Raw genomic sequence first — 23,937 nt, 5'->3', positions numbered from 1 at the left:
GACTTACAACCAGTCCTCACACAACCAATGCAATAGTCACATGATCAAAATTTAGTTGCTTGCCATTCAGTATGTATTTACAATGGCTGTAGCATCCTGGGGTATGCGGCCATTAACAACCTTTGCAATCAGCTCCTGGCAAGCAAAATTAATTGCGAAAGCGGGATTTGCTTGAAGACCGCAGGGCACACTTAACAAATGCAGTGATTCACTTAACAACCATGGCAAAAAGGTCACAAAACTCACTTAACAACCATCTTGCTTAACAAAAAGAAATTCTGATCTCACTTATAAGTTGAGAACTACCTGTAGTAGGCAGAGAACTTGCTTATTGTATAGCTATTAAAAATGTAGCAGACCAGTGGTGGGTTCAAACCGGCTTTACTACCGGTTCTCTTCGTGCGCACGCTTTGCGCAAGCGCGTTAGCAATATTCCCAGCTGAGGTGCGGCAATCCACTCTGCCGCACCTATCAGCTGGGCTAAAACTAAAGAAATATAAGGTAGGAATAACACGGGGGAAGGCGGGAGGGCCAACTCCCAGACAAAGAGAACCGGTTTGGTGACGTCATATCGTCACCGCTACCGGCTCAGCTGAACTGGGCCGAACCGGGAGGAACCCAGTACTATAGCAGACCTTTCCATTAAAACACTCTGCATAGGCAGGTGCCAATCGGTGCTTTTGAGTAATTTGGTATCAAGAAATATTTTGCTTTCCCCACAATGTCCTGAAATCCAGGTTTAATCTGCCGATAAAAATAGGAGATATACAAGAGACTAAGGCCATCCACTCCTTCTGTTTGGCAACTGAAGTAACTCCAATCTTTTCCTAAAGCCAAAACTTTAGTCATAGTAAAAAATGAGTAGTAGTGTTATATATAGTCAGTCATAGGAAGAAACATCATTACATCTGAATTAATGCTCCATTGCAAACAACATATGGGCTGAAAGTAAAAGTTACATAGCTTGCTCAGTAGCTAAATATTAAAACATTCCATTTATATTCATTGTTTAGAAGCACTTACTGTTCCACAACATTGAAGCCAATCTTGTTTAGAATAAAGGATCCCTGAGTGCTTTTGAGAATACTTCTACAAACAGAAGTGGCCAGTAGTGAACATTCTTAAGTGTTCTGGCATTGCCTGCCTACGCATTCCTTTGCAACAAAATTTGACATTCTGATAAGTCTTTTGGATTCTGTTCACAGATAAAACTATTTAAATGCCAAATAGAGAACTGATGTGCTATATATGAATTGTAGCACTAAAACTTATTTATTCAACCAAGGTGATTTTATAGCAGTATGTTAGATGTCAAAGGCTTCTGTTAAGTTTTTGTAGATTCCAACAGATTCCAAGAATTGTGTGTGTGTGTGTATAAAATGCTTGGTGCCTATGCACTGTGTGTATAAATATAAAAAATTCTAATTGTTTAGATTTTCTAAAATAATTGGTAATAAATTTTAAACTACTGTAGTGTATATAAAGCCTATTAACTGATGACTGAAAATATTCATGAGCTTATGGAGAATAAATGAGAAAACAAATATAGCTTCACAGTTGGCATATTTTTTTCAGTTATGCAATTTGAATTTAGATATTTTAGACAAACTAACAAGCTATTGATAGTTTTTATGAAATCGTTAGGCCCTTTTTGAACTGAGACAATTCCCACAACACTGTCAAAGTACTTACTAAGACTGTATTACTATTATTCTTCTCTTCCTTCGTATTACCTATCTCCTCCTACTTATGACTATAACCATGTTGCTTGTATTTTTACGATTTATATTGTTCTGCTTGTTTCCAAATATGATTTGATTGCTTATTAGTAACCTATGACTATCACTAAGTGTTGTATCTTATGATTCTTGATTAATGTATTTTCTTTCTTTTTCCTTTTATGTACCCTGAGAGCATAAGCACCAGACAAATTCCTTGTGTGTCCAATCACACTTGGTCAATAAAGAATTCTATGCTATTTTAACATACGTATGCTCTGTTGGTGGTCACAGAAATTCCAGATTCTGTTAAGTTTTTAGAAGCTAAATTAACAATTTAACAAATGAAGGCTTTTATAAGTTAATAATGTACATGAAATTTGGAATACTTAGGATACCTGATTCTAAGTCAACAGCCTCAGACTTTTAAAAATGTTTCGTATTATCTTAAGATGAAACTAATTTGGGGTGACATTGGACTCCTCAGCAAATATTTAAAAGGATTGGCCTTCTATGTTGAAAGAAGTTTTGACTTGGTCATGCCCTCTGGTTGAATATTCTTAATATTGTAAGTAAGTTTTTAGCAAGTGTGTTAAGATTCAGATATCTGAATGTTTCATTGTATTCCTAAATTGTTATTACAGAATTACTACAACAGCAAACATTACATGGGAAACCTTTTTTCTTGGGAAAACAAATAACCACAGTGCAGCCATTATTTTGTGTAGCTGGCTTGCTCTATTTTCTGGTCGTTATAAATAGTTTCACTCATTGCAATAAATCATGATTAATTGGTTGTATTGGTAATAAGCCATAGTGTAGTTAGTTTGGGCTTGTTTATTATATTAATTCAGCTATTGTGATTTGTAAACTATTTATAAAATAGTACAATGTGGATCCAGCTAACTGTTAAATACAAAACACTATTAACAGAACAAACGATAATTGTAATTGGAAGAGTCAAAGTAAATCAGTTACATACAACAGCTAATACACTGCATGTGGTTTACAAATTGCAGTGGTAAAGTTCCACAATACACTAAATCAAAACCAAACAAATGACATTATTATTTAGTCAGTATGTCATCTAAGTATTTTTAAATATTTTAAAATTTAGGTATTTTAAGTATTTTTCTATTTTGTACTAATTAGGAAACAAACCACTTAGCTGTGATGCAAGCCAGAAACTATATATCGTGGATCTCTAGCAGAATAAATTAAAGATACTTGTAGCAAGCATTACAAGTAAATTATCACTTTTTATATAACTCATATATATAATTTATTAATTTTTTATGCTGTCCATCTAACTGATGTAGTGGGTCTGGGCAGGGTAAAATATCTAAGAGCCAAACTCCTTCACAAATATAATTCTTAAAAGCCAATCAATGTAGCTTTTTTAAAAGCCATGTTTTAGACATTGAGAATTGGTACACATTACTTTATTCTCATTATGTAAATCCTAAATCCAATTTCTTTCATATCTTAACTCAGTGAAACATGACAGATTACTGAAATGGTTTTTAGTTTAAAATATTTGCAAGTTCTAGGCAAAGAGCATGGGAACAAATATGGTAATGCTATAAAAGCTAAGATTACTTCTACATTTTTTTAAATCCAATTATTGTTCAAAGCATAGTGATGCTGTTACCTAAGTATCTCTAGGTGCAAGTAGAGCTCTTACATAATCTTTAGGCTTTAACATTTAGCTGCATATAGTCTTTGATTACGTCAACATATACAGAATATGTCATTATCTCTTTCTATTAAAAAAAATCCTGGTTTTGAAGTGACAAATACAATCCCTAATGAATGAAAGGCTGCTCACTAGCACAATTTTGCAAATTCTTATGATTATGAGTTCATCTTATGCCATTATGAACTTCTATACATTTTGCATTAGCAAAGTATCTTTGGTTTTATTTTTTGCCTATAAAGCTGTAATGTAAAAAATAAATACGACTGCCTCTAGTAGTAAAAAATTATGTTTGGATTTAACTCAATATATCCAAGAACACCACCAAGCACTGAAGTATCGAAAACTGTGATCTAAATGTTTTCTCATCTCAAAGTACATCAGCCAGAAACTCTAATCCCCCACCCCCTAAAAACATATTGAAGCCAGCAGCTCTGTACAAAGCATATTATAGGACAATATATACAGTACTAGAATTGTATCTTGCTGCTGCATCTGACACCATTTATATTGACATTGTATACTTATTTAGAAAATTGAGATCATCTGTAATATTACTGAATGTTATATAGAATCTGAATTTGAATCAAGCAGCCCTGTATTACTGTAAACAATGCTGGAAATATGTCGATGGAACATCAGCTACACATACAAGTGAATAATTCCAAAACACAATTTTTTTTATTGTTAAATGAAAATTCCTTGAAAGCAAGACAACACATATACACTTCCAATACATTTGACGGTACTTTAGTTATTTTACACAGGTTGTGTTCTAAATACAGCAAGAAAAATCTTAACTATTTCAATAACCTAAGCAATTCATTGAAATGGGAACTCAAGTACATATTAAAAATCATAACAACATACAACTGCAGGCAAACAAGATAATTTCATGCAAGGTTGTTTCAGGATTCTCAAAATACAAAATTGGATTTGGTTGGATAAATTGCTAGAATTTCATTTTTCCAGCTGAATATTTTCCATTTTTATTCCTTTCTGTTTTAAAAGTGACATTCTGTGCAATCTAGAACAAGCTTATTAATTTGGCAGTAGTGCTGCTATTTTGGTAATTATAAAGGTTACATTGCAACACAGTTAAGCAAACACAAAACTGTTTAATTAATTAGTGTCTTAAATGTATTTAACGATGCATCAAATTGTTGCCATCACATTTACTGTATGCTGACATAGTTTTATACACTGAAATTCAGCATCAGTGTCTACATTGCCAATGCAATATATTTGGAATTTCTTAATTTTCAAAACCAAATTCATTCACTTTGCAGTTCATTAAGGAATTCTTTTGATGGTTCAGCATTCTCCTCTGGCACCTTACCAGCTTCTTCACTCTGCTGGCTCTGATTAGGTGGCTCAGAAGCAATTTCCAACTGTTTTTTATTGACTTCTTCACTATGGCGGCTTTGGCAATGGGTTAGATGTTTCTTAAACCCTCTAGGGAAATTCGACTCAAAATTGCAACGTGGACATTTAAGCAAACTCTGACTATGAGCAGCAACATGATTCTTAAGGTGAGATTCCAAAAGAAATGCCTTTCCACACACATCACATTTGTATGGGCTATGCACATTATGTTTATTAACCAAATGGTGCAAAACAGCTCCCTTTTTCATCGCGCGGCAGCAACAGATTTTACAATAGTATTTCCCTTTGCCACGCTTCATATATTTTGCTATCTCTTCTTCTGAGATGAAAGCTTCCTTCTCTTCTGTAAACTGCAGCACACACTGAGGCTGAGTAGGAGTAGTATCAACTTTAGTTTCTTTATTTTGGTCAAGAGACTCTGTATCAAATTGTTCCTGATCACTATTGGATTCCTGTTCCTTTATGTCTGATGTTTCCATCTCAGTATTTCCACTTTCACTACTATTTAACTCTGTATTAGAAATCTCTGGATTTTCTTTCTTGGCTTTCTTCTTTGGACAGGTATATATTTCTTCTGTAGGTTCCTTGGGTTGTATGGGCTGTTCTTTTGGAATTAACAAACTACTGAATGGATTTTCTCCTTCGGGAGGCTCAGTAAAGAAATCTTTATTACTAGATTCATTATGAGTTTGCAAGTCTGAAAAAACAGGTGCAGCAGGCTGACTGAAATCATTGATAGTTTTGTGAACTTCTGTGCCTGTTGTTTCAACTGGTTTGTGGGTATCTGTATTCTGTATTGGCTTCTGATCTGAAGGAATTGATTTCTGGATCTCAGGTGAAAGTGAATGTTTTGGGGGTTCTGCAAAGAAACTTTGTTTCTCGAGGGAATCGGGAGATGACTTCTGCAGTTCAGCAAAGGTACCATGTTTCTGGATTTCAGGAGAAACTGCAGGAGACTTTAGCAATTCATGTGAGAGACTAGGTGATTTCTGAGAATCTGAGAAGGGAGCATGCTCCTGAATTTCAGGAGAAACAGCAGCATGTTTCTGAGAATCTGGGAAGAAGGAATGCTTTGGAGCATCTGGGGAGACAGGAGTTGGTCTATGAGATTCTGAAAATACAACCTGTTTTGGGGTTTCGGGAAAAGGTATGTGAGCTTCATGGAAGAACGAACGTTTTTGTGTGTCTGTGGAAACAGGAGGTACAGATTTTTTGGATTCAGGAAATAGGGCCCGTTTTCGGGATTCACAAAACAAAGCACGTTTCTGCAACTCAGAAGAAACAAAAGTAGTTGGCTTTTGAGTCTCTGGAAAGAAAGGAGATTTTCTGGACTCGGAGGAAAATTTCCAAGGATCAGGAGATACAGGAGGAGCAGGCTTACGTTGCTCAGAAAAGAAGGGCTGTTTCCAAATGTCAGATGACACAGGGGGGCCAGGTTTCCTCAGCTCTGCAGGCATTGGAGGAGGAGCAGGTGGTGCTACAGATGGTGATGGCCTCCATGTGTCAGGAGACAAAACAGGTTTCCAACCTTCAGGATAAACAGAAGAAATGGGTTTCCATGGTTCTGAGGAAGCAAGACTAGATTTTGGAGATTCAGGCATGGAGGTAGATTTCCAAGTATCCGGCATAAACTTCTGAGATTCTGGGGTCATCATATTTCCAGGCCTTCGGGGTTCTGAAGCAGGTTTCCTGGGCTCAAGTGACATTGATGAAGGTGGTTTTGGGGACCAAGGTGAAATAGTGATAGATTTCTGCTGCTCATGTGAAATACTACCAGCAGATCGCCAGGTTTCTGGAACAGGTCTCCAGGGATCTGGAGACAATGGAGGGTCAGGTTTACGTGGTTCAGGTGAAAGGGCTGAAGCAGGCCTCCTCATTTGAGAAATATGCCTACGAGGTTCTGTGGATAGACCAGCAATAGGTTTCTTAAGCTCTGGAGACACAGCTGGTGAGTGCCTGCGGGGCTCTGGAGACACAGCAGGTGAGTGCCTACGGGGCTCTGGAGATACATTCGGAGAGTGCCTGCGGGGCTCTGGAGACACAGCTGGAGCAAATTTCTGTGTTTCAGACATAACCACAGGTGGAGATGCAGGCTGAGCAGACTTTTGGGCCTCTGGCGATAGAGGTGGGATGGGTTTCTGTGGTTCTGAAGATATAAAGGAAGCAGGTTTTTCTGATTCTACAACAGGGAAGGATTTTTGTGTTTCAATGTATGTGGGTGTCACAGGTTTCTGTGGCTCTAATGATAAAGCAGGGAGAGATTTTGGTATCTCTGCAGTCTCTACTGAAGCAGGCTTCAGTGGTTCTGGAGTGACAGAAAGAGGGGGTTTCAATGTTTCTGAGGACACAAGTGGAACAGGAGTTGGAAGTTCTGGTACAACAGGAGCAGGTTTTTGTGCCTCCAAACATGCAACCGAAACAAATTTCTGATGTTCAATGGTTGTTGCTGAAGTAGGCTTCTGTGTCTTGGAATGTAGTCCCACATCAGACTTTAGCAGTTCAGGGGGAGCAGGCTTTTGAGAATCGGGAGACCCAGTACATTTTTGTGTTTCAGGAGACTGAGAAGGCTTTTGGGGTTCCACAAGGACAGGCTTTTTGAGGGACTCAGTTTCCAACACACTTTTCTGGTTTTCCTTCTGTTTGTCTGATAATGAGTGTTGTGCCGTGATATGATAATAGACATTACAGTACATTTTGCTGGTAAAAAAGCATTTGTGGCAGTGGAATAGCTTTGCACTTTTCTGGTAAAATATTAGTTTCCCCAATCCTGCAGTATCCATTTCATCACAGAACTCAGGGTGAATAGTACCCATATGAATTTGTATGTTCTCATAATCAGAGCCTCTGAAATTACAGTGATCACATTCTAGGCGTTCAGTTGTTTTATGCAAAATCTTCAACATGTCCATTTTTCTACTGTCAGCTTGCATAACACTACACATGTTCCAAGCTGCAAACTGCACTATACCTGAAATAAAAGGTTTTTTTTAAAAGATTAGTTCATAGATTGTTAAAATATAATTTGACTCTTAAATGATTGCTCAATTATTGTTAAAATATATATATTTTTTAATGACAGCCCACCCAAAGAAAAAAATTAACTGTTATACTTCCACAGCCCAACTAGAGAGGAACATGTTAATATTGTCAACCTTTCGTTCTGTATACAAAGTTTTAATATAAATCTCTCCACTGTTTACAGAAGCATCAACATGAATTTAAGCTGTTTTTACCAGCTCCACAGGGCTCACTTCGTTGCAGAAAGACTAAAAAGCAAACATTGTATAAAGAACACCCAGCTAGTTCTAGTCTCTAAAAGAAAAAGAAAGAAGCTATTATTAATAGATTGCTCTTTATCCATTGATTTAAATACGTGGGTTGTGAATTAGACTTAAGAATGTTGTTCTCAATTTGCCTGTTGATGTACTTTATACTATTTTTGGAGGGGGTCATATAAGCAGCCTGATTTAATGTTCCATAAACAAATCCCAGATGGATTAATATATAACAACTAATTTTATGTTTGCAACTTGCACTCAATACCAAATATATTTAAAAGTATTATATTTGATTTAAAATAGTGAAACATATTTTGATGAGACCTTATTTCAGAATTGGCAATTATAGCTAAAAAACCAGATTATTTATTTAATGTTTATATTGCTTCAAACTTATCCAACTCTATTAGAATGGATACCATAGTGCTTATTAGCACAACATAGCAGATTCACAAGGCAGAATGGAGATGGAAGGGAAAAACAGAGTGTTGGATTGCAGAAATAGAAATCTACTGATGCTATGTTAAAAATAATAAAAAATATCTAAATTATTTTCTGCAATTATATACAATGCATCGTTTTATTATTCAATATATATTACACAATGTGTACTTATCTTCTTCAGAAGGTAAGTAATATATACTTCACATTATTAATGTACACTCAAGTTAAGTGGAACTTGAGACTATATGAACACTATATACTATATAGACCAGACACTGTATCTGATTGGATGTTCATTGCTTATCTGATAGTCTTATTTCAGCATTAATAAACATTTCATGTTAACCAAATGACCTTTGCACCATAGCCTTGCTTCAGATTCAAAAGAATATCAAAATGGTCAAAAGTTTTGAATTTTTTGTTCTCCTTTACAGAAGAAATACTGTTTCTTTTACACAGTTCAACCATTTAGAGATTAAAGCATTTAAGAGTTTAATTTACAGAAAACAACTGTAAACAGTTTAGTTTACAGAGAACTGTAATGAGCACTTTCAGTTACATTGCTATTTATAATGGTTTTGCTGAAAATTAGTGTTTACTTGCGGTGTCCGGCAAAAAATAGCCCATATAGGTTTGCTTAATGACTGCAGCATTTGCTTAACAACCACCATATAAGTCATAAAGGTGGACTGGAGTCACGTGATGATCCATTTTATGACCATGACTTAATTCCATAATTGCCAGGTTCATTTATAGTCATAAGTTGAGGACTATCTGTAATAATAATAATAAAAAAACCCTGCCCAGTTAAACTTCTTTTAGATTGGTTTTTTTTTAAAATCAGACTGTATTTGGAAATTATACTTCAGTTTACTTTTTTGTTATGACAAATTTTTAAAAGATTAATTTTAGTATCTTGAATGTTATCATAAGCAATAAAATAATGCAGCCATCTGGAGAAACAGCATATAGATCGTCTAAATATGTGAGGCTGTATTATGTGCAGAGGACAATTGGACAGGAATTGCTGGTAGTGGTAGACGAATGCTCAATATCTAATACCTGAAAATGTTTCCAATAAATTTATGCTATTTTGGCACCATCAAATTAATTCCCACACGTTGGCTCAACAGGTTTAGAAATGGCAGGGTTCAATGCCCCAAACATTTCTCATTCTTTGCAGATTGGTAATTGATCTGCAGCTCAATTTCTGAGTCCTCTGGAAAATCAAATAAACTGTTTCAGATTATGAGCTGTAAAATACTAGACAATATTTTAACCACATTTGCCTTATGGTTAGCTTTTAAAATATAATTAAAATGTTTTGAAACAGGGATAAATCTGTTTTTTCCTAAGGAGTTTTTGGGGAGAGGCAAAATGTTGAGAATAGTAGAAAGGTGTGCAATATTATACTTTAAAATATTTTAAATATTTGCTGTATGCTGCTAAACTATGAGTATATAATATCATTTTTGCCTGCTTAGGTAAACATTTAAAAACAGAACACTGTATCTGAACATCAACACTGCAGTAAATGAAAGAAAGTTATATATTCCAAATTTTAATTCTCCATGAGATTTTTTAAAGACTTGGTTTAAAAAAAAAGATAAACCACAGAAAATACATTTATAATGTAAGATATGTCAGACTAACTTTCCGAATCATTATCATTTTCTACTTTTTGTCTTATTTATTTTGAAGATTTGTCTACTCTATACTGAGAATAGTTTCTGTTCCTTCATATTACTTTAATTCTTGTGATGGGGTAATTTCACTGCATAGAATAATGTATTTCATTATCTTTACGAATCATTTAAAACAAAATTAGAAAAGATTTAGTTTTCCCAAAGTTTTCAGTTTTTCAGAAAACAAACAGAGGAATGAAAGGAAGCCCCATTTTCCTTGTATTCCTCTGTATCAATATGAAAATTGATACAGGGATATATCTAGTCTTAAAATTAATATTTTATACTGCAAATAGACTTGGAAAGAATGTAAATTTTTCACATAAGCAATACTAGGTTTGAAATTTCCAAGTGTTAATATCTAGATAACCTCGATCTCAAAAAAACGTTAAGTACTGTAAATCATCCTAGTTAGTGCTTTACTGGGAGACTGCCTATAAACTAGATTAGGAAATCATGAAAACATCCTAACAGATAGGAAAGGCAAACCTCGATTCTGCACAAAAGAAAAATATTCATATCCGTGTAGCCACTAAGAATAATTTAAGGAACATTTTAATCAAGTTTTCAAGACTCAACCATAAAGAAATAAAGTAGTATTTTTTTGTGCATATGTATGCACACCTTGGGAATCATTCTTCATTCTTAAGGACTATCTAGACAACTCCCTGCATTTTCCTTTTTTAAAAGTGGTTTGTCCTTGCTTTCTTCTTAGGGCTGAGAGGAAAAGTTACCTACCTGGCTTTGCATTTAAGACAGGACTAGAATTAGTGGTTTTCTGGTTTTTAGGGAGATGCAAAATATTGTATACAAATTGTTCCAAGGGCAGAACAGTCAGTTTTGAATAGTTCAGGCCCTACTAAAATATACATAGTTGAGGCTGGATCCAGGCCGGGAATAAAATGGGGTTATTTTAATCTGAGCAGATGTAGAGATGGGGAACAAGGATACTGGTGGTTAAAAGAGGGAGTAAAAAGTGCTAGGAAAGTCAGGGATTTGCAGCCTGGTGGGATATGCTGTGCTAAAATATGGACAGAGCATGAAGGAAGGGAAGAAAAGTCAAGGGAAGATCAGAGGTGGACGAGTTCGTGGGATATGCCATGTTGGACACTGGTGACAACCTGGGAAAGGGAAAGTAAGTATTGGAATGATGGGGGTTACATGAGATATTATGACCCATTGAAAGCTGATGAGGTGGAAGGAGGTTTGACCTAGTCTCTCACCTGAAATTTGCTTCCCCCAAACCCAGAATAAATAAAGCATTCCAGGTTCAGTTCTGCCAAAACAAAGCTGAAGTTCAGCAAAAGTCCTGTCGTTTGACATTTGACCTTAGCTTTTGACTTTTTTCACCATTTCTGCAAGTTACATTATTTTTTAAAAAAACCAAGTACTCAGGTCAACATAATTTAGTGCTTATATACCCAATTCTGCAGAAAGTAACATTTCTTTTTAAAACAATGGATACGCGTGGTTAAAAATAGCTGATGGAAGCCAGGTTTAAAGGTTTTTTTTTTCCCCCATATGTAACGGCAACGGATCCTAAAATATTTGTGACTTCGCCTAAGAGTAATTTAACATATAATTGATCATATATGCATGATAGTTTAAACCAGGAGTCCCCAAACTTGGCAGCTTTAAGGCTGGTGAACTTCAACTCCCAGAATGCTCCAGCCAGCATAGCTGGCTGGAGAATTCTGGGAGTTGAAGTCCACCAGCCTTAAAGCTGCCAAGTTTGAAGACCTCTGGTTTAAACGCTGCCTGAATCCTTGCGCCCTCCAGATACGCTAGACTAGAGCTCCCGCGTTGGTTATAACATGGCTCACCAAGAAGAACGAGGGGAGCTCTAGTCTGGCGCAGCCGAAGAGCCCCCAAAGCCAGAAAATGTTTCTTATACTCTAGATGCAAGAGAACATGATGTAATCTGACACCATTCTCCTCCCCCCCCAACCCCCAGTGTCGGAAATCTTATCAATCGCGCCGTCCGGTTAAATTTAAACTCATATTGAATTCTAGCAGGGATCCGATACGGCCCTGCATTGAGGGAGGGGGGGGGAGTAGCGCTCCCGCGACTCCTGAAGAGAAAACGGGAGGGAAAAAAAAAAAACAGCGCCTAAACCTGGGCAGTTTGCGTACAGAACGCGCTCTGGACGGAAAAGCGAAAGGGACAAACCTGGCGCGGTGGGAACGCGAAAAGCGGAGTAGGGCGGGACGGGGGGGGGGGGTGAGGTGCGGGAGGGAGAGGGAGACTCAGAGCCACGCTGAGTCCGAGCTTCGCAGAGGCGACCTTCCCGATTCCCTTTTCCCCAGGCAAGCGAAGGGCAATCAATATACCTACCAGGAGAAAACGACAGTTTACGGAAGATTGGGGAGAGAGACAGACGCTCTGACCGAACAGCCTGTCGACAATGGCGACAGAATCTACAGAGCAGGGAGATGGGAGCTGGGGGCGGGGAGCGGGGGGCGACCGCAGTGGATGGGACAAAGAAAAAGAGGGCTGACGCGACCGAAGAGCCGTTTGTTGATTGGCTAGCGGCGCCCACTTGATTTCACCCAACGGCGGCGGCTTGGAAGTTGCCCCTCCTCCGCTATGAAGCTTGGCGCAGGCGTCAGGCAAAAGAGGACAGCGCCCCCTGAGGGCGAAGGAAGCTCGTGCGCCTTTTGATGGGTGGCTGGGTGGGTAGATGGGAGGCCGTGTGGGGTCGTGTGAAGCGTGCCTGTTCAGCCCGTGGGTTTGTTATGTTCACGGGGTCAGTGTATTCTGGGGACCCTGAGCATTTGGGTTCATGAAGTCGTATTTAGGAATCGTACTGAGCACCTCGTGTGAATGCCGTCGTAGTAATGGCCATCAGTTTGAAAGCTTTTAAAAAAACGATTAGAGAAAATGAAGAATAAGTTTTTCTCGAGGAATATTATTATTGATGAAACTCCTCATGAGCTGAATACATTTGAATCCAAGTATCCTAAACAAGGCTTGCCATGCACCAAGGCGAGATACTTAACGTTTCATTGGTGAATTCACTAGTATTTAATTGGGGCTCTATTTTCAAATTATATATGTATGAATGAGGTGCTAATTAATGCTTAAAAGCCCATTAAAGTTTATACCACAATAAATTTTAGTGTTTTAAATGTCACTCTGCTTTGGTAACTTCGCACAAAACAATTTTACACAATGAAGATTTGACTGGCTTACTACCAGTGTGCCTCTAGAACCTGCCATTAAAAAAAATGAACATGACAAAAATGGGGGGGGGGGAGAGTTTAAATATATTTTAAAATTAAAGCTAGGGATTTTGTCCCATCTGTTAACTATTCAACTGCAACCTCATGCAGTTTTACAAATGCAATATATTCAGAGTGCAAGTGTGGCTCATGCTCTAGAAAAGTTTGTTTGTTTAGTTTGATACATGAATCCAAAATTGTGGCTTATAGCAAATGAATTAGCAAGCATATTGTGCAAATGCAGGAAATTGTATACAGGTGGTCCCTGATTTACAACCACAATTGTCAAGGGGTTGGATGGAATCAAGTGAGCCTTCAAGTGACAATGCCTGATTATATTAACATTTTTGCTGTGGTTATTCAGTAAATCGGACTTCCTCTATTGACTTTGCTTGACAGAAACCCACTGGGAAAGTTGCAAATGGTAATCATATGACTGCAGGAGGCTACAACCACTATAAATGTGCAGGTTGCCAAGAACCCAATTTTTGATAATGTGATGGCAGGGGGTGCTGCAATGGTCATAATTATGAGGACTGGACATAAGTCACTTTTAACACTGTCATAGTTTTGAATGGTCACTCAATGAATGGTCATAAATTGAGGACTACGTGTATCAAGGCTGGCTTTCATGGTGTGAGCATCAATCCAATGGCAACGAGTTCCATACCCAATTAGTCCGGAAGCTCATCACCTTTGGACCAGCAAATTGAGGGGGTGGTGGTTAAACCTTAGTAAATGGATTAGCATAATGTATTAAGCCAATCTATTTAGGACTGAATTGTAAGGAAATAAATTCAGGGAAAAGGAAAGAAAATCTGGTTTCATGTATCACTCAAGAAAATTTAAAAGATAATCTCAGAATTCTGAATAAGGACTAATTGCTACATAGAAACTCCATTTCAAATCTGGAATAAAGTAAAAGCCTACACATTTTTTTTAAAAAAAAGACAGTTGTATTTTCCAAGGCTTGTAAAACTGGTATGGCCATAGTTACTATGGTTAATTTGGTTTTACTTTTCCTTTAGGTAAAGAGGGTTATCCAGGTTTTTTTTGGTCGACTAAAGCATAGTCTGCTGACCTCTAGTGGCTGACAACTTTACAATCAATAGTAAACTACTAGAACTGAAGTACTGTACAGATTGGTCTGAGAAATTAGATACGCCTATTAAGAGATTTTTTTTCTCTTTTACTTAGATAAAACATTAAAAGAAAAAGTATGTGTCAGTGTAAACAAAACAATATTCAAAGTGTAGAAGTCACATATATGTCTGGACCTGAGAATTATTGTAAGTCCCTTTTAAAAATATGCTATGATTTATTTTATTTATTTATATCCCACCTGTATTATTTTTACAAATTAACTGAAAACAGCAAACATATCCAACACACTTTCCTCTTCTTATTTTCCCCACAACAACCCTGTGAGGTGAATTGGGCTGAGAGTGTGTGACTGGCCCAAGGTCACCCAGCTGCCTTTCATGCCAAGGCGGGAGTTGAAGTTACGGGCCTTTGCTTTCTAGCCAGGTGCCTTAATCACTAGACCTAGGCTCTCTTATTAAAGTCCATAAACTTATACCATATGAGTGAAAGAATTATTGTAACTGGAAGACTATGAGTTCTAGTCCTGCCTTGAACACATAGCCAGTCAGATGATCTTATGTTGGTCACTTTCTCTCAGTCCACTTCTGAAAAACCTTGCCAAGAGCCTTGTCTTAGCAATCTCCAAAAATTGGACATGATTGAATGGAAGAAAAAAAATCTATTTGTGTATTGCCTTTCTGGAGTTCAAGATAATGTTCAAAGGATTCATATATTTTTTTCTGAAACCACCTCCCTATGACGATGGTTAGGTTGAGAGTGACTAGCTCACACTCTCAGTGAGTTCCCATGGCTGGGGTGGAGCTGAAGGTAAACCTGGTACTTATCCAAAACCATTCTAGAAAATATTTCTAATCCTAACTACAGCAACATAGAAGAGAACTATTGATATGATTGAGCCAAGGTTAAATATTTCAAACTTCCATTGATTTCAATGGAAGCCATCAACTACATGCAATTAACTATGTCAAAAGTTGAATTGGAAGAAAGAGCCCATGAACTCAGTAGCAAGTTCAGGCAAGTTTGTTTAGCAAATGCTAATTTGGTCTGCAAAGTTGCCATTTTAAGTTTCAAGGTTTGAGTTGTATCTTACTGTAACTGGGAATCTCATATTGTACTGAGTTCCTTAAATAAGCAGTTTATTTTTCCCTCCACAATTCTTGGAGACTGCTTGGACAAGACTCTTGGCAAGGTTTTTCAAAAATGGTTTGCCATTGCCTCCTTCTGAGACCTGATCTTAACTAATTATTTAATTTTCTGCATCTATGTAAGAAGATGGCCGCTGTGATTAAAAGTATGATTATGAACCATCATTCCAAACATTCTTCTAACTAAGCTAAACCAGCTAGCAGTACCTGAACACACTTGTAAGTGGATCATAAGCTTCCCAACAGACAGGAAGCAGCAGGTGAAGCTAAGCAGAATCACATCAGATACCTGTACAATTAGCACAGCCCCCACCCCAAGGCTCTGTGCTCTCCCCACTTCTCTCTATATACCAATGACTGCATCTCAAACAATCCATCTGTTAAACTACTGAAGTTCGCAGATGACACAACAGTGATTGGTCTCATTTGAGACAATAATGAATCTGCATACAGATGGGAGGTTGAACAACTAGCCTAGTGGCGCGACCAGAACAATTTGGAACTGAACATGCTCAAAACAGTAGAAATGGTGGTAGACTTTAGGAGAAACCCTCCCCTACTACCATTTCTTACCATACTAGACAACAGAGTATCAACAGTAGAGACCTTCAAATTTCTAGGTTCTACCATATCTCAAAGGGATGTGGTGGCTCAGTGGCTAAGATGCTGAGCTTGTCGATCAAAAAGTTGGCAGTTCAGCAGTTCGAATCCCTAGTGCCACGTTGTGGCCCGTCAGCAGCCTATGCAGCTAGTAACTGATTCCAACAGCGAGGAGGCTGGTGTGGTGCTGCGCCAGTAGCCTGCGCAGCTGGCACTCGAGTTGGACACTGAGGAGGCTGGAGAAGATGTGGTACCAGAGGCGGGGATTCAGCCAGGGCCTTCAGAACCTCCAGAAGCTTCCATAAGTGAAGAGGAAGAAGAGGAGGAGCCTCTTCTCGATGCATGGGCGCGCAGAGCTGCCAAAAGGCAGGAGTGGCTCCTCAGGAGGAGGTCTCCTCAAGAGTAAGGCTTGGGACTAATTGGCCACTCCCTTAGCCTATTTAAGGAAGGAGGATTACTGCAGGGAACAACTTTCGTTCACTCTCTTTCGCATCTTGATCTTAGTTCTCTGCAAATTGCTTCTGGACTTTCTGCCAACCATAGTAAGATTACGATTGTTTATTCTTTGGATTCTTGTAGGCTGTTAAGAAAGTTAATTAACAGCCTTTGTTTGAAAAAGACTGATTTAATTTAGTAAACTAAGGTTTGTACAGACTTTGTGTGTGCTGCATTCTTTGGGGTCCATAGCTGGGGCAGAACACACGTAATGGGGTGAGCTCCTGTTACTTGTCCCAGCTTCTGCCAACCTAGCAGCTCGGAAGCACGTAAAAAATGCAAGTAGAAAAATAGGGACCACCTTTGGTGGGAAGGTAACAGTGTTCCATGCACCTTCGGCATTCAGTCATGCTGGCCACATGACCTTGGAGATGTCTTCGGACAGCGCTGGCTCTCTGGCTTTGAAACGGAGATGAGCACCGTCCCCTAGAGTCGGGAACGACTAGCATATATGTGCGAGAGGAACCTCTACCTACCATATCTCAAGATCTAAAATGGACACCTAACATCAAAAGCATCATAAAAAAAACACAATAACGAATGTTCTTTCTGCACCAACTCAGAAAGCTCAAACTGCCCAAGGAGCTGCTGATACAGTTCTACAGAGGAATTATTGAGTCTGTCATCCGCACCTCTATAACGGTTTGGTTTGATTCTGCAACCCAACAAGACAGATACAGACTTCAGAGGATAATTAGAACTGCAGAAAAAACAATTACTACCAACCTGTCTTCCATTGAGGACCTATATACTGCATGAGTCAAAAAGAGGGCTGTGAAAATATTTAAAGACCCCTCATATCCTGTACATAAACTCTTTCAACTCCTACCCTCAAAACGATGCTATAGAGCACTGCACACCAGAACAACTAGACACAAGAACAGTTTTTTCCCGAATGCCATCACTCTGCTAAACAAATAATTTTTAAAAGTGCCAAATTAAAACACTCTTCTAGACATTGTTAAAATGCACAATACATTCCCTAGGCTTATTCTGATCCCGTTTTGGAATGACAGTCAACAGCAGCTTCTAGGAATAGCTACAGTTGCTTGTTTAAAGTGTTTTAATAGCTTGTGACTGTTATATCTACTAAAGGTACCCATTTTGTCACTGGAATATGGCCAGTGAAAAAGAAAGTGGTTTTGGGTAGGGAAAGGGGATTGAAACTTTGTCTGGTTTCTTTCTGCTTGCTTGTTTTAGCTGTGTTCAGCACACATTTGGTACATCTTTGTCCAATGAAATGGATATTTTAGATAAATTTTGAAGAACTGGCTCTTCCACAGATATTGGGCTAAGACATGGTGGGGTTCAATTTTTTTTTTTTTTGTTAACAGTATTTGCTATCTCCTGTTTGAACCTTTCATTTTTGATTGTTGTCTGACTTATGTTTTGAATTTGTACATACCCAGAGTCACTTTGAGTGGTTGGTCTACAAATGTGATAAATACACATATGTTCCCTAGAACTGGGTAACCTGGAGCAAAACACTATTTCTCAGCCGAGGAAGCAGGCAATGGCAATCCACATGCCAAGAAAACTGACAAGTCCAGGTAGTCAGGAATCAAGATTGACTTGAAGGCAGGCAGGCAGGCATTACTGTACTGCATGGTGTTATTTAAATCCCCCCCCCACGGCCAATTCAAACATTAAACCGACCCATAGCTTTTCTTTTTTGTTTTTACTATTGCCCAACTGGTGATGAAAACATTCACTGGAACCCTCCTTAGGTAAAGAAACAGGTCTCAGTAACGTAAACACAAGCCAGCCATTTATTTCTTGAGCATATAAAATAGGCTGAGTTCAAGCTCTACAGAAGGCATAGAAGCAACTTTGGGACACAGAATGTCTTCACTACTGCAGGAGAAACTTTGTGAAATTCAAACTCAGGCTCCCGCTCCACAGAAAGATTTTCACTACTTCACCATCACAAAAACTGAGGTAAAATGGCATAGATCTCATTATTCTGAAATTAGAACCTTTACTGTATATTTGAAGAAAAAAGTGGAGATATGAGAAAACTGCACTTTTTGATCTTCTGTATAGTCAAGCATCTGTTAAGTCAGTTAAGAGACCAAAATCTTAAGTAAAAGAGATAGCAGTTCCAAACAGCCATTCTGGCAGATATGTCGAGTTATGTCTATATATATAAATCTGGTGGTGGGTTGTAGTCATGGACTCAAAAAGAAATAACGGCATTCGTGTGTCTTACCACTCTTTTCCTACACAATGTAATTCAAACACAAATGGTTGCAAATGATGTTCTCAATTTCTTGCTTTTTGTTTAGATTTTTTTAAAAATAGGAAAGGGATAACTTACTGTACTCTTTTTAAAATTCTCAATGCTGTAGGTTATCTGGAGATCATGGCAAATTACTTACCGACCTAATCAAGAAAAGATTTTCCCAAAGGAATTGAAGAGGACACACAGAAATTTTCTATTGGATGAACAATTACATAGCAAGTATTAAGCAGGAAAATAATTGTGTATCTCTCTTTATTTCTCTATACATGCACGCACACACGGTCACACTGCATTCACTCAAGGTTCCACTTTTAAAAACCCAAAGCCAGCTCGGCAGAACCTCTGTCAGCTCTGGAAGCCATCTTTTCTTTCGATCTTCAGGGCTGCCACATTTAGTGCTGTCGGAAACTGGGAGGGGGGATTGTGTGGAGTTGGGGAGATATCTAGCCATAATAACATTTTCTCTGAGAGTCAAGGACATTCTGCCCTGCACTTGGAGTGATGTGACTGGGAGGCATCTCCAGTTGGGATGGTTCATTGATTGGACCATGTGATGGACATGTGGGTGCAAGAACTTGGAATTTCTTTTGGGTGGGGAAAACCTGGAAGCTTTCAGATTCGGGTTTTCCCAGATGTGCCAATATGACATCTCTAATAAAATGGAACTTTGAGGAACTTCTAGCTTCAGAGTCTTCTTTCGTTGGGGATGTTACTTGGAAACCTGACAACCACATTCCTAAAATGAAATTAGAACTCAGTTTCCTAGCTTCTAGCCTGATGCCTTAGCCATTAGATCAGACTGGTTTTTTGTTATTGTTTGTTAATGTTATTGTTTGTAGCACAGAGATTTGATCTTTGTTGCGCTAGGATTGCTGCAGGAGGTAAAGTCAAACTTCCTACATGTTCCCATATAAATCACTCGAAGAAATTTTACCTTCTGAAGGTACACATAAATGTAAACGGCATTTACCAGCATAACTCATCTTTTCTATAACTCATCTGAACTTACGAAGATCTATTTTTGCATACTATTTCTACTTGTCTCTTATTCTTGTCACTTCTTATAACACCTAATTTCTTTTGAAGCTGTTTTATGTTATTTGTAAATCTGGGCCTCATGTTTTAGTTTAGTAGTGTATGAAACAGCAGTGGCCCAGCAGCATTAAAGCAAGCCACAACTCTCCCAAATTTCCTTCCCTTGGGTGTCACAGATCCTGGATTTTGGAAACATTTTGTAAGTTAGCCTATTTGAACTACCTAGGTTCAAAAATTGTTGCCCTACAATGTAGTGTTTTGCCCAGGTAAAGGAGTTTCAGTAATGTATAGATAGGATATTTTCATCTATTAGCTACTATAGCAAGATGGCCACCATATAAATCTTATTAAATAAAAATTTAAAAAGTAATGACAGAATATATATATTAGCAAGCCTTATTTCTTCCAAGAACTACTTAACACTAATGAAATGCAGTGCCAAGCAGTTAGTAGATTCTTTCCATGGAGTTCATTTAATTTTTTTTTAATCTCTTTGTTTCTGGGGCACTTATTCATTCCTTTTATAGAATCAGCTGTTTGTTCTGCTTATGTACTTAATGACTGGTGCTGCCCCTGCACGGGGGTGGTTACTATAGAGAAATCTGTTCATCATTCCAAATATCTTAAGTACATATACTGAAGCAAAGTCTTGAATCTTTCATGATAAATATTGTAATTATACTTCAGGACAAATTCATTTATATTTGAAACTTTAAAACTCTCAAGAGTGCAAAGTACTGCTGTATGTATATCTGTATTGCTTATGTACAAGAAATGCTTTAGTCATAATTATCCAAGGATAAGAAGAAAACTTTCATATGAAGTACACAGGCAATCCAGAGTTAGCATTTTCTTTCATCAAGATCATGACACTTTGCTTTTTATGTAGTGCTAATATGTTTCCTTATGTATATGTTAATATATCTTGGGTGGTTTTGGTACTAAGATATCTGAATTTGGTATTTATATATCTAAATAATATTTGAATAAATAAATAAATAGGCTTTGTTCTGACAGATTTACAGGAACATAATTTCCAACAACTTGTATTAAATCATTGTATTAAACCATCTGATGGCAAATGCCAAATAGGGTGAAGCAATTGGCTTGTACACTGATGACCACAGATTATAAACTATAGAGATATCACTGGGGGCACGTCTGATCTAGCAGAGCATCTTAAGATGTTATTAATATAAGACCTTGACTATAAATGCTGTTGAAAAGCAAAATTCACCCACTGTATATAAATGGCTTGAGTCTTACAGTCTTATAGTTTCCAGCAGGTACTTTTTTAGATTATTAATGGCTTTTCTAGTAACTGGAATCAAAAATTCTTATCAAGAGCTATGTCCTTGCTCTGCCTTCAAGCCTTCTAGTTCATATCAATCTAAGTGAGGCTTGACAATCTGGCATGTTTGTTTTTATTTAACTTTTATATCACCAATATTTTATTCTACACTGGTGTACAATAAAGGGTTGACATAAAAATGCCCTATTGAATAACCATATCCCATACTAAAACTATCAATAAAAATATCTGTGATTGACTAGGTGTCAAAAATCTATTTAAAAATATAGGTTTCCATCTCAATATCTCCTTGAAATATGGTCATGGTATGTATATATAACTAAATATATTTTAGATTTCTTTGCCATGATAAGTCATACATTTATTAGAGTATTTATAGTAAAGGGGGAACCTACTGTGTCATCTTTCATACCACTTTTTACCAAGTATTGGTAAAACACACATAAGACATAGAAAAGGTAGGTTCTATCTCATCTACTCAGAACGACAATTAACACTTTATGTAATAATAAAATTCTTACAAACAATCATATTTGTAAACATAATTTTCCAGTTCTCCAAATTTCCCCTTCCAATTAAAATTACAATTCTGTTTGATATTATGTAATTACAATATGATATAAGTTGCTTTATCATTGAAGGGACACACCAAGATTTCTTCATGCGAATTGGACACAACTGAGACATCAAATAAAACTGATAAAATTTAGCTTTACTAACTCTTTAAAAGCAGTCTTAAATCAAGTATTATATATATCCTAATGACTAGTCCCTCCAGAGTTCTCATCTCCCCCTCCCCACTAATAGGATTCATTTTATATCAATATCAGGTAGTCTTAAACTCTTCAGATCTACCAAATAACAATAATTCCAATCATTACAAGCAGAACAACTCTTTCCATTCAAAAATAAACCTCATTGTGTTCCATGAATCTTATTCTTTTGTAAATACAACCAAGTTTTATTGCTGTCTTCCATCTTTTAATATAGTAGAGTTTTTTCTCTTTTCATTCTTTGTAGCTTCTTTTTCCAAATTATTTCTCCTCAGTTGTAGATATTTAATTAGGAAGGCTAACGTATCAAAGTTGAAAAAAACAATGCAGTACAGTTATAGTTTCATTTAACAACCATCTCCACAATTTATGAGATGATGAGTGTTTTGCAATGACCTTTATTATTAGAGTATGAATTTGCGCTATGTTGCTCTAACCATAATACACAGCCTTAATAGTGTTTATTGTTGCAGCACATGTGCTAAAAGTGTCTCCCCTTCCCCCTCTATTTACTTCATTCAGAGCAAGTTCAAAGCATTTTTGGGAAAAGCATGCTGAAGTACACTCTCAACTTGTGTCAAGGACACTACGATTTCCTAGTTCGAATGCCTGAAAATTTGATTGTTCATATCATGTCATTTCTTAATCTGGAGGATATTGAACAGTTGTCAAAAACCTGCAAAAAGTTTCAGCAGGTAACAACTTTCATTGTTATTTTAAAATAGATTTGCCGTTTTAAATAATTGCCATAATATAGCCTATAATTTATACGGTGTGGTACAGAAGTTATAAGTTAAGTCAACTAATACTATAATGTACAAAGAGAAAACACTTAGCTTTGAGATATATCAAAAAACTAAGAATTAATGCAATGGAGATGAGGTATAAACATCTATTTTGATTAAGATGATAATTTGATTTACTCATAAGTAGCATATAATAAGCATTGTAGATATTTATCTTTCAGCTGTGTAACACCGATGAATTTTGGGAAAGAATAAAAAAATTGCAAGATAAATATACTCTTGATCTACAGTCAGCCAAATTTCCAGCTTATGAAAAGCAAAGGAATTTTCATCAAAGAAAAGGCTATCTGACACAGATGCAGAGAAGGCACACCACATTCTTCTAAAATGTTGAGTTCATATCTTCTTAATAAAGACTGTACTATTCAGACTGCATAACATCACTGGACCATAAATGTTTCATAGCACCTGTGACTTCTGCCCCTTTCTTCTTCATTCTTCTACTGTATACGCTTCTCAAGATACATCAATTTATCTTTTCAGATGCCTGTATTATAACTTAGAATTTTAATCCTTTAGCTGTATTAGCTTGGAATTCTGGGAGATACAGTTTCATACTATATAAAGGGTGCCCAGATAGCCTATTGTGTTTAGTTTCCAGTTAAATGAGAAATGATTTTCCCAGTTAAATGAGGATGACTCTTCAAGAGCTTATAATTCATATTTTTTTAAAAAAAATTATGATCAGTTCTTTAAACAGAAACATTATGCACTACAGGACAACTCAACATACAATGGTTGTATCATCTCCCCCAGTTAAAAGAGAGAACAGCTATTCAGAAAACAAGAAATTATATAAACAGCTAATGGACAAGTTCATCGATCCTATAAATTATTTTCCATACACATTTTTGCACCAGAAGTTAAAAAAACAAAGCAATCCAATATTTGGATGACTAGATTTCAGTTTAATCTTCCAATGACTGAAATTAACAAAAATGTATTTTATTTACATTAAAACAAATGTTGATAATACAGTAATAAAAAATCAAAAGA

The 23,937-nt window shown here is 37.0% G+C and overlaps 2 protein-coding genes across 3 annotated transcripts; one reads left to right on the top strand and one right to left on the bottom strand.

The window, feature by feature from the left end:
- Positions 1-4,073: 4,073 nt before the first annotated feature.
- On the bottom strand, positions 4,074-12,653 carry CHAMP1 (chromosome alignment maintaining phosphoprotein 1). 2 transcript variants are annotated; one of them, XM_070943441.1, is made up of 2 exons: positions 12,543-12,653; positions 4,074-7,768 (listed from the first exon to the last, which is right to left on the bottom strand). In XM_070943441.1, the coding sequence occupies exon 2, from the start codon at positions 7,740-7,742 to the stop codon at positions 4,689-4,691; it is 3,054 nt and encodes a 1,017-aa protein (XP_070799542.1). In that variant the 5' UTR covers positions 7,743-7,768; positions 12,543-12,653; the 3' UTR covers positions 4,074-4,688. The 2 variants fall into 2 exon arrangements, with proteins under 2 accessions (XP_070799542.1, XP_070799544.1); XM_070943443.1 differs by lacking the exon at positions 12,543-12,653 and adding an exon at positions 12,378-12,409.
- A 5,962-nt stretch (positions 12,654-18,615) lies between these two features.
- LOC139317201 (F-box only protein 36-like) lies at positions 18,616-23,267 on the top strand. The gene is made up of 4 exons (XM_070944179.1): positions 18,616-18,711; positions 19,122-19,230; positions 22,658-22,830; positions 23,103-23,267. Exons 1-4 carry the CDS (start codon positions 18,616-18,618, stop codon positions 23,265-23,267), a joined length of 543 nt encoding a protein of 180 aa, XP_070800280.1.
- The last annotated feature ends 670 nt before the right edge of the window (positions 23,268-23,937 follow it).

The sequence above is a fragment of the Pituophis catenifer genome, unplaced genomic scaffold (genome assembly GCF_029215685.1).
Source record: "Pituophis catenifer annectens isolate HBS135680 unplaced genomic scaffold, rPitCat1.0.hap2 SCAF_4, whole genome shotgun sequence".
NCBI lineage: Eukaryota > Metazoa > Chordata > Lepidosauria > Squamata > Colubridae > Pituophis > Pituophis catenifer.
This window is presented reverse-complemented; position numbering and strand designations above follow the sequence as displayed.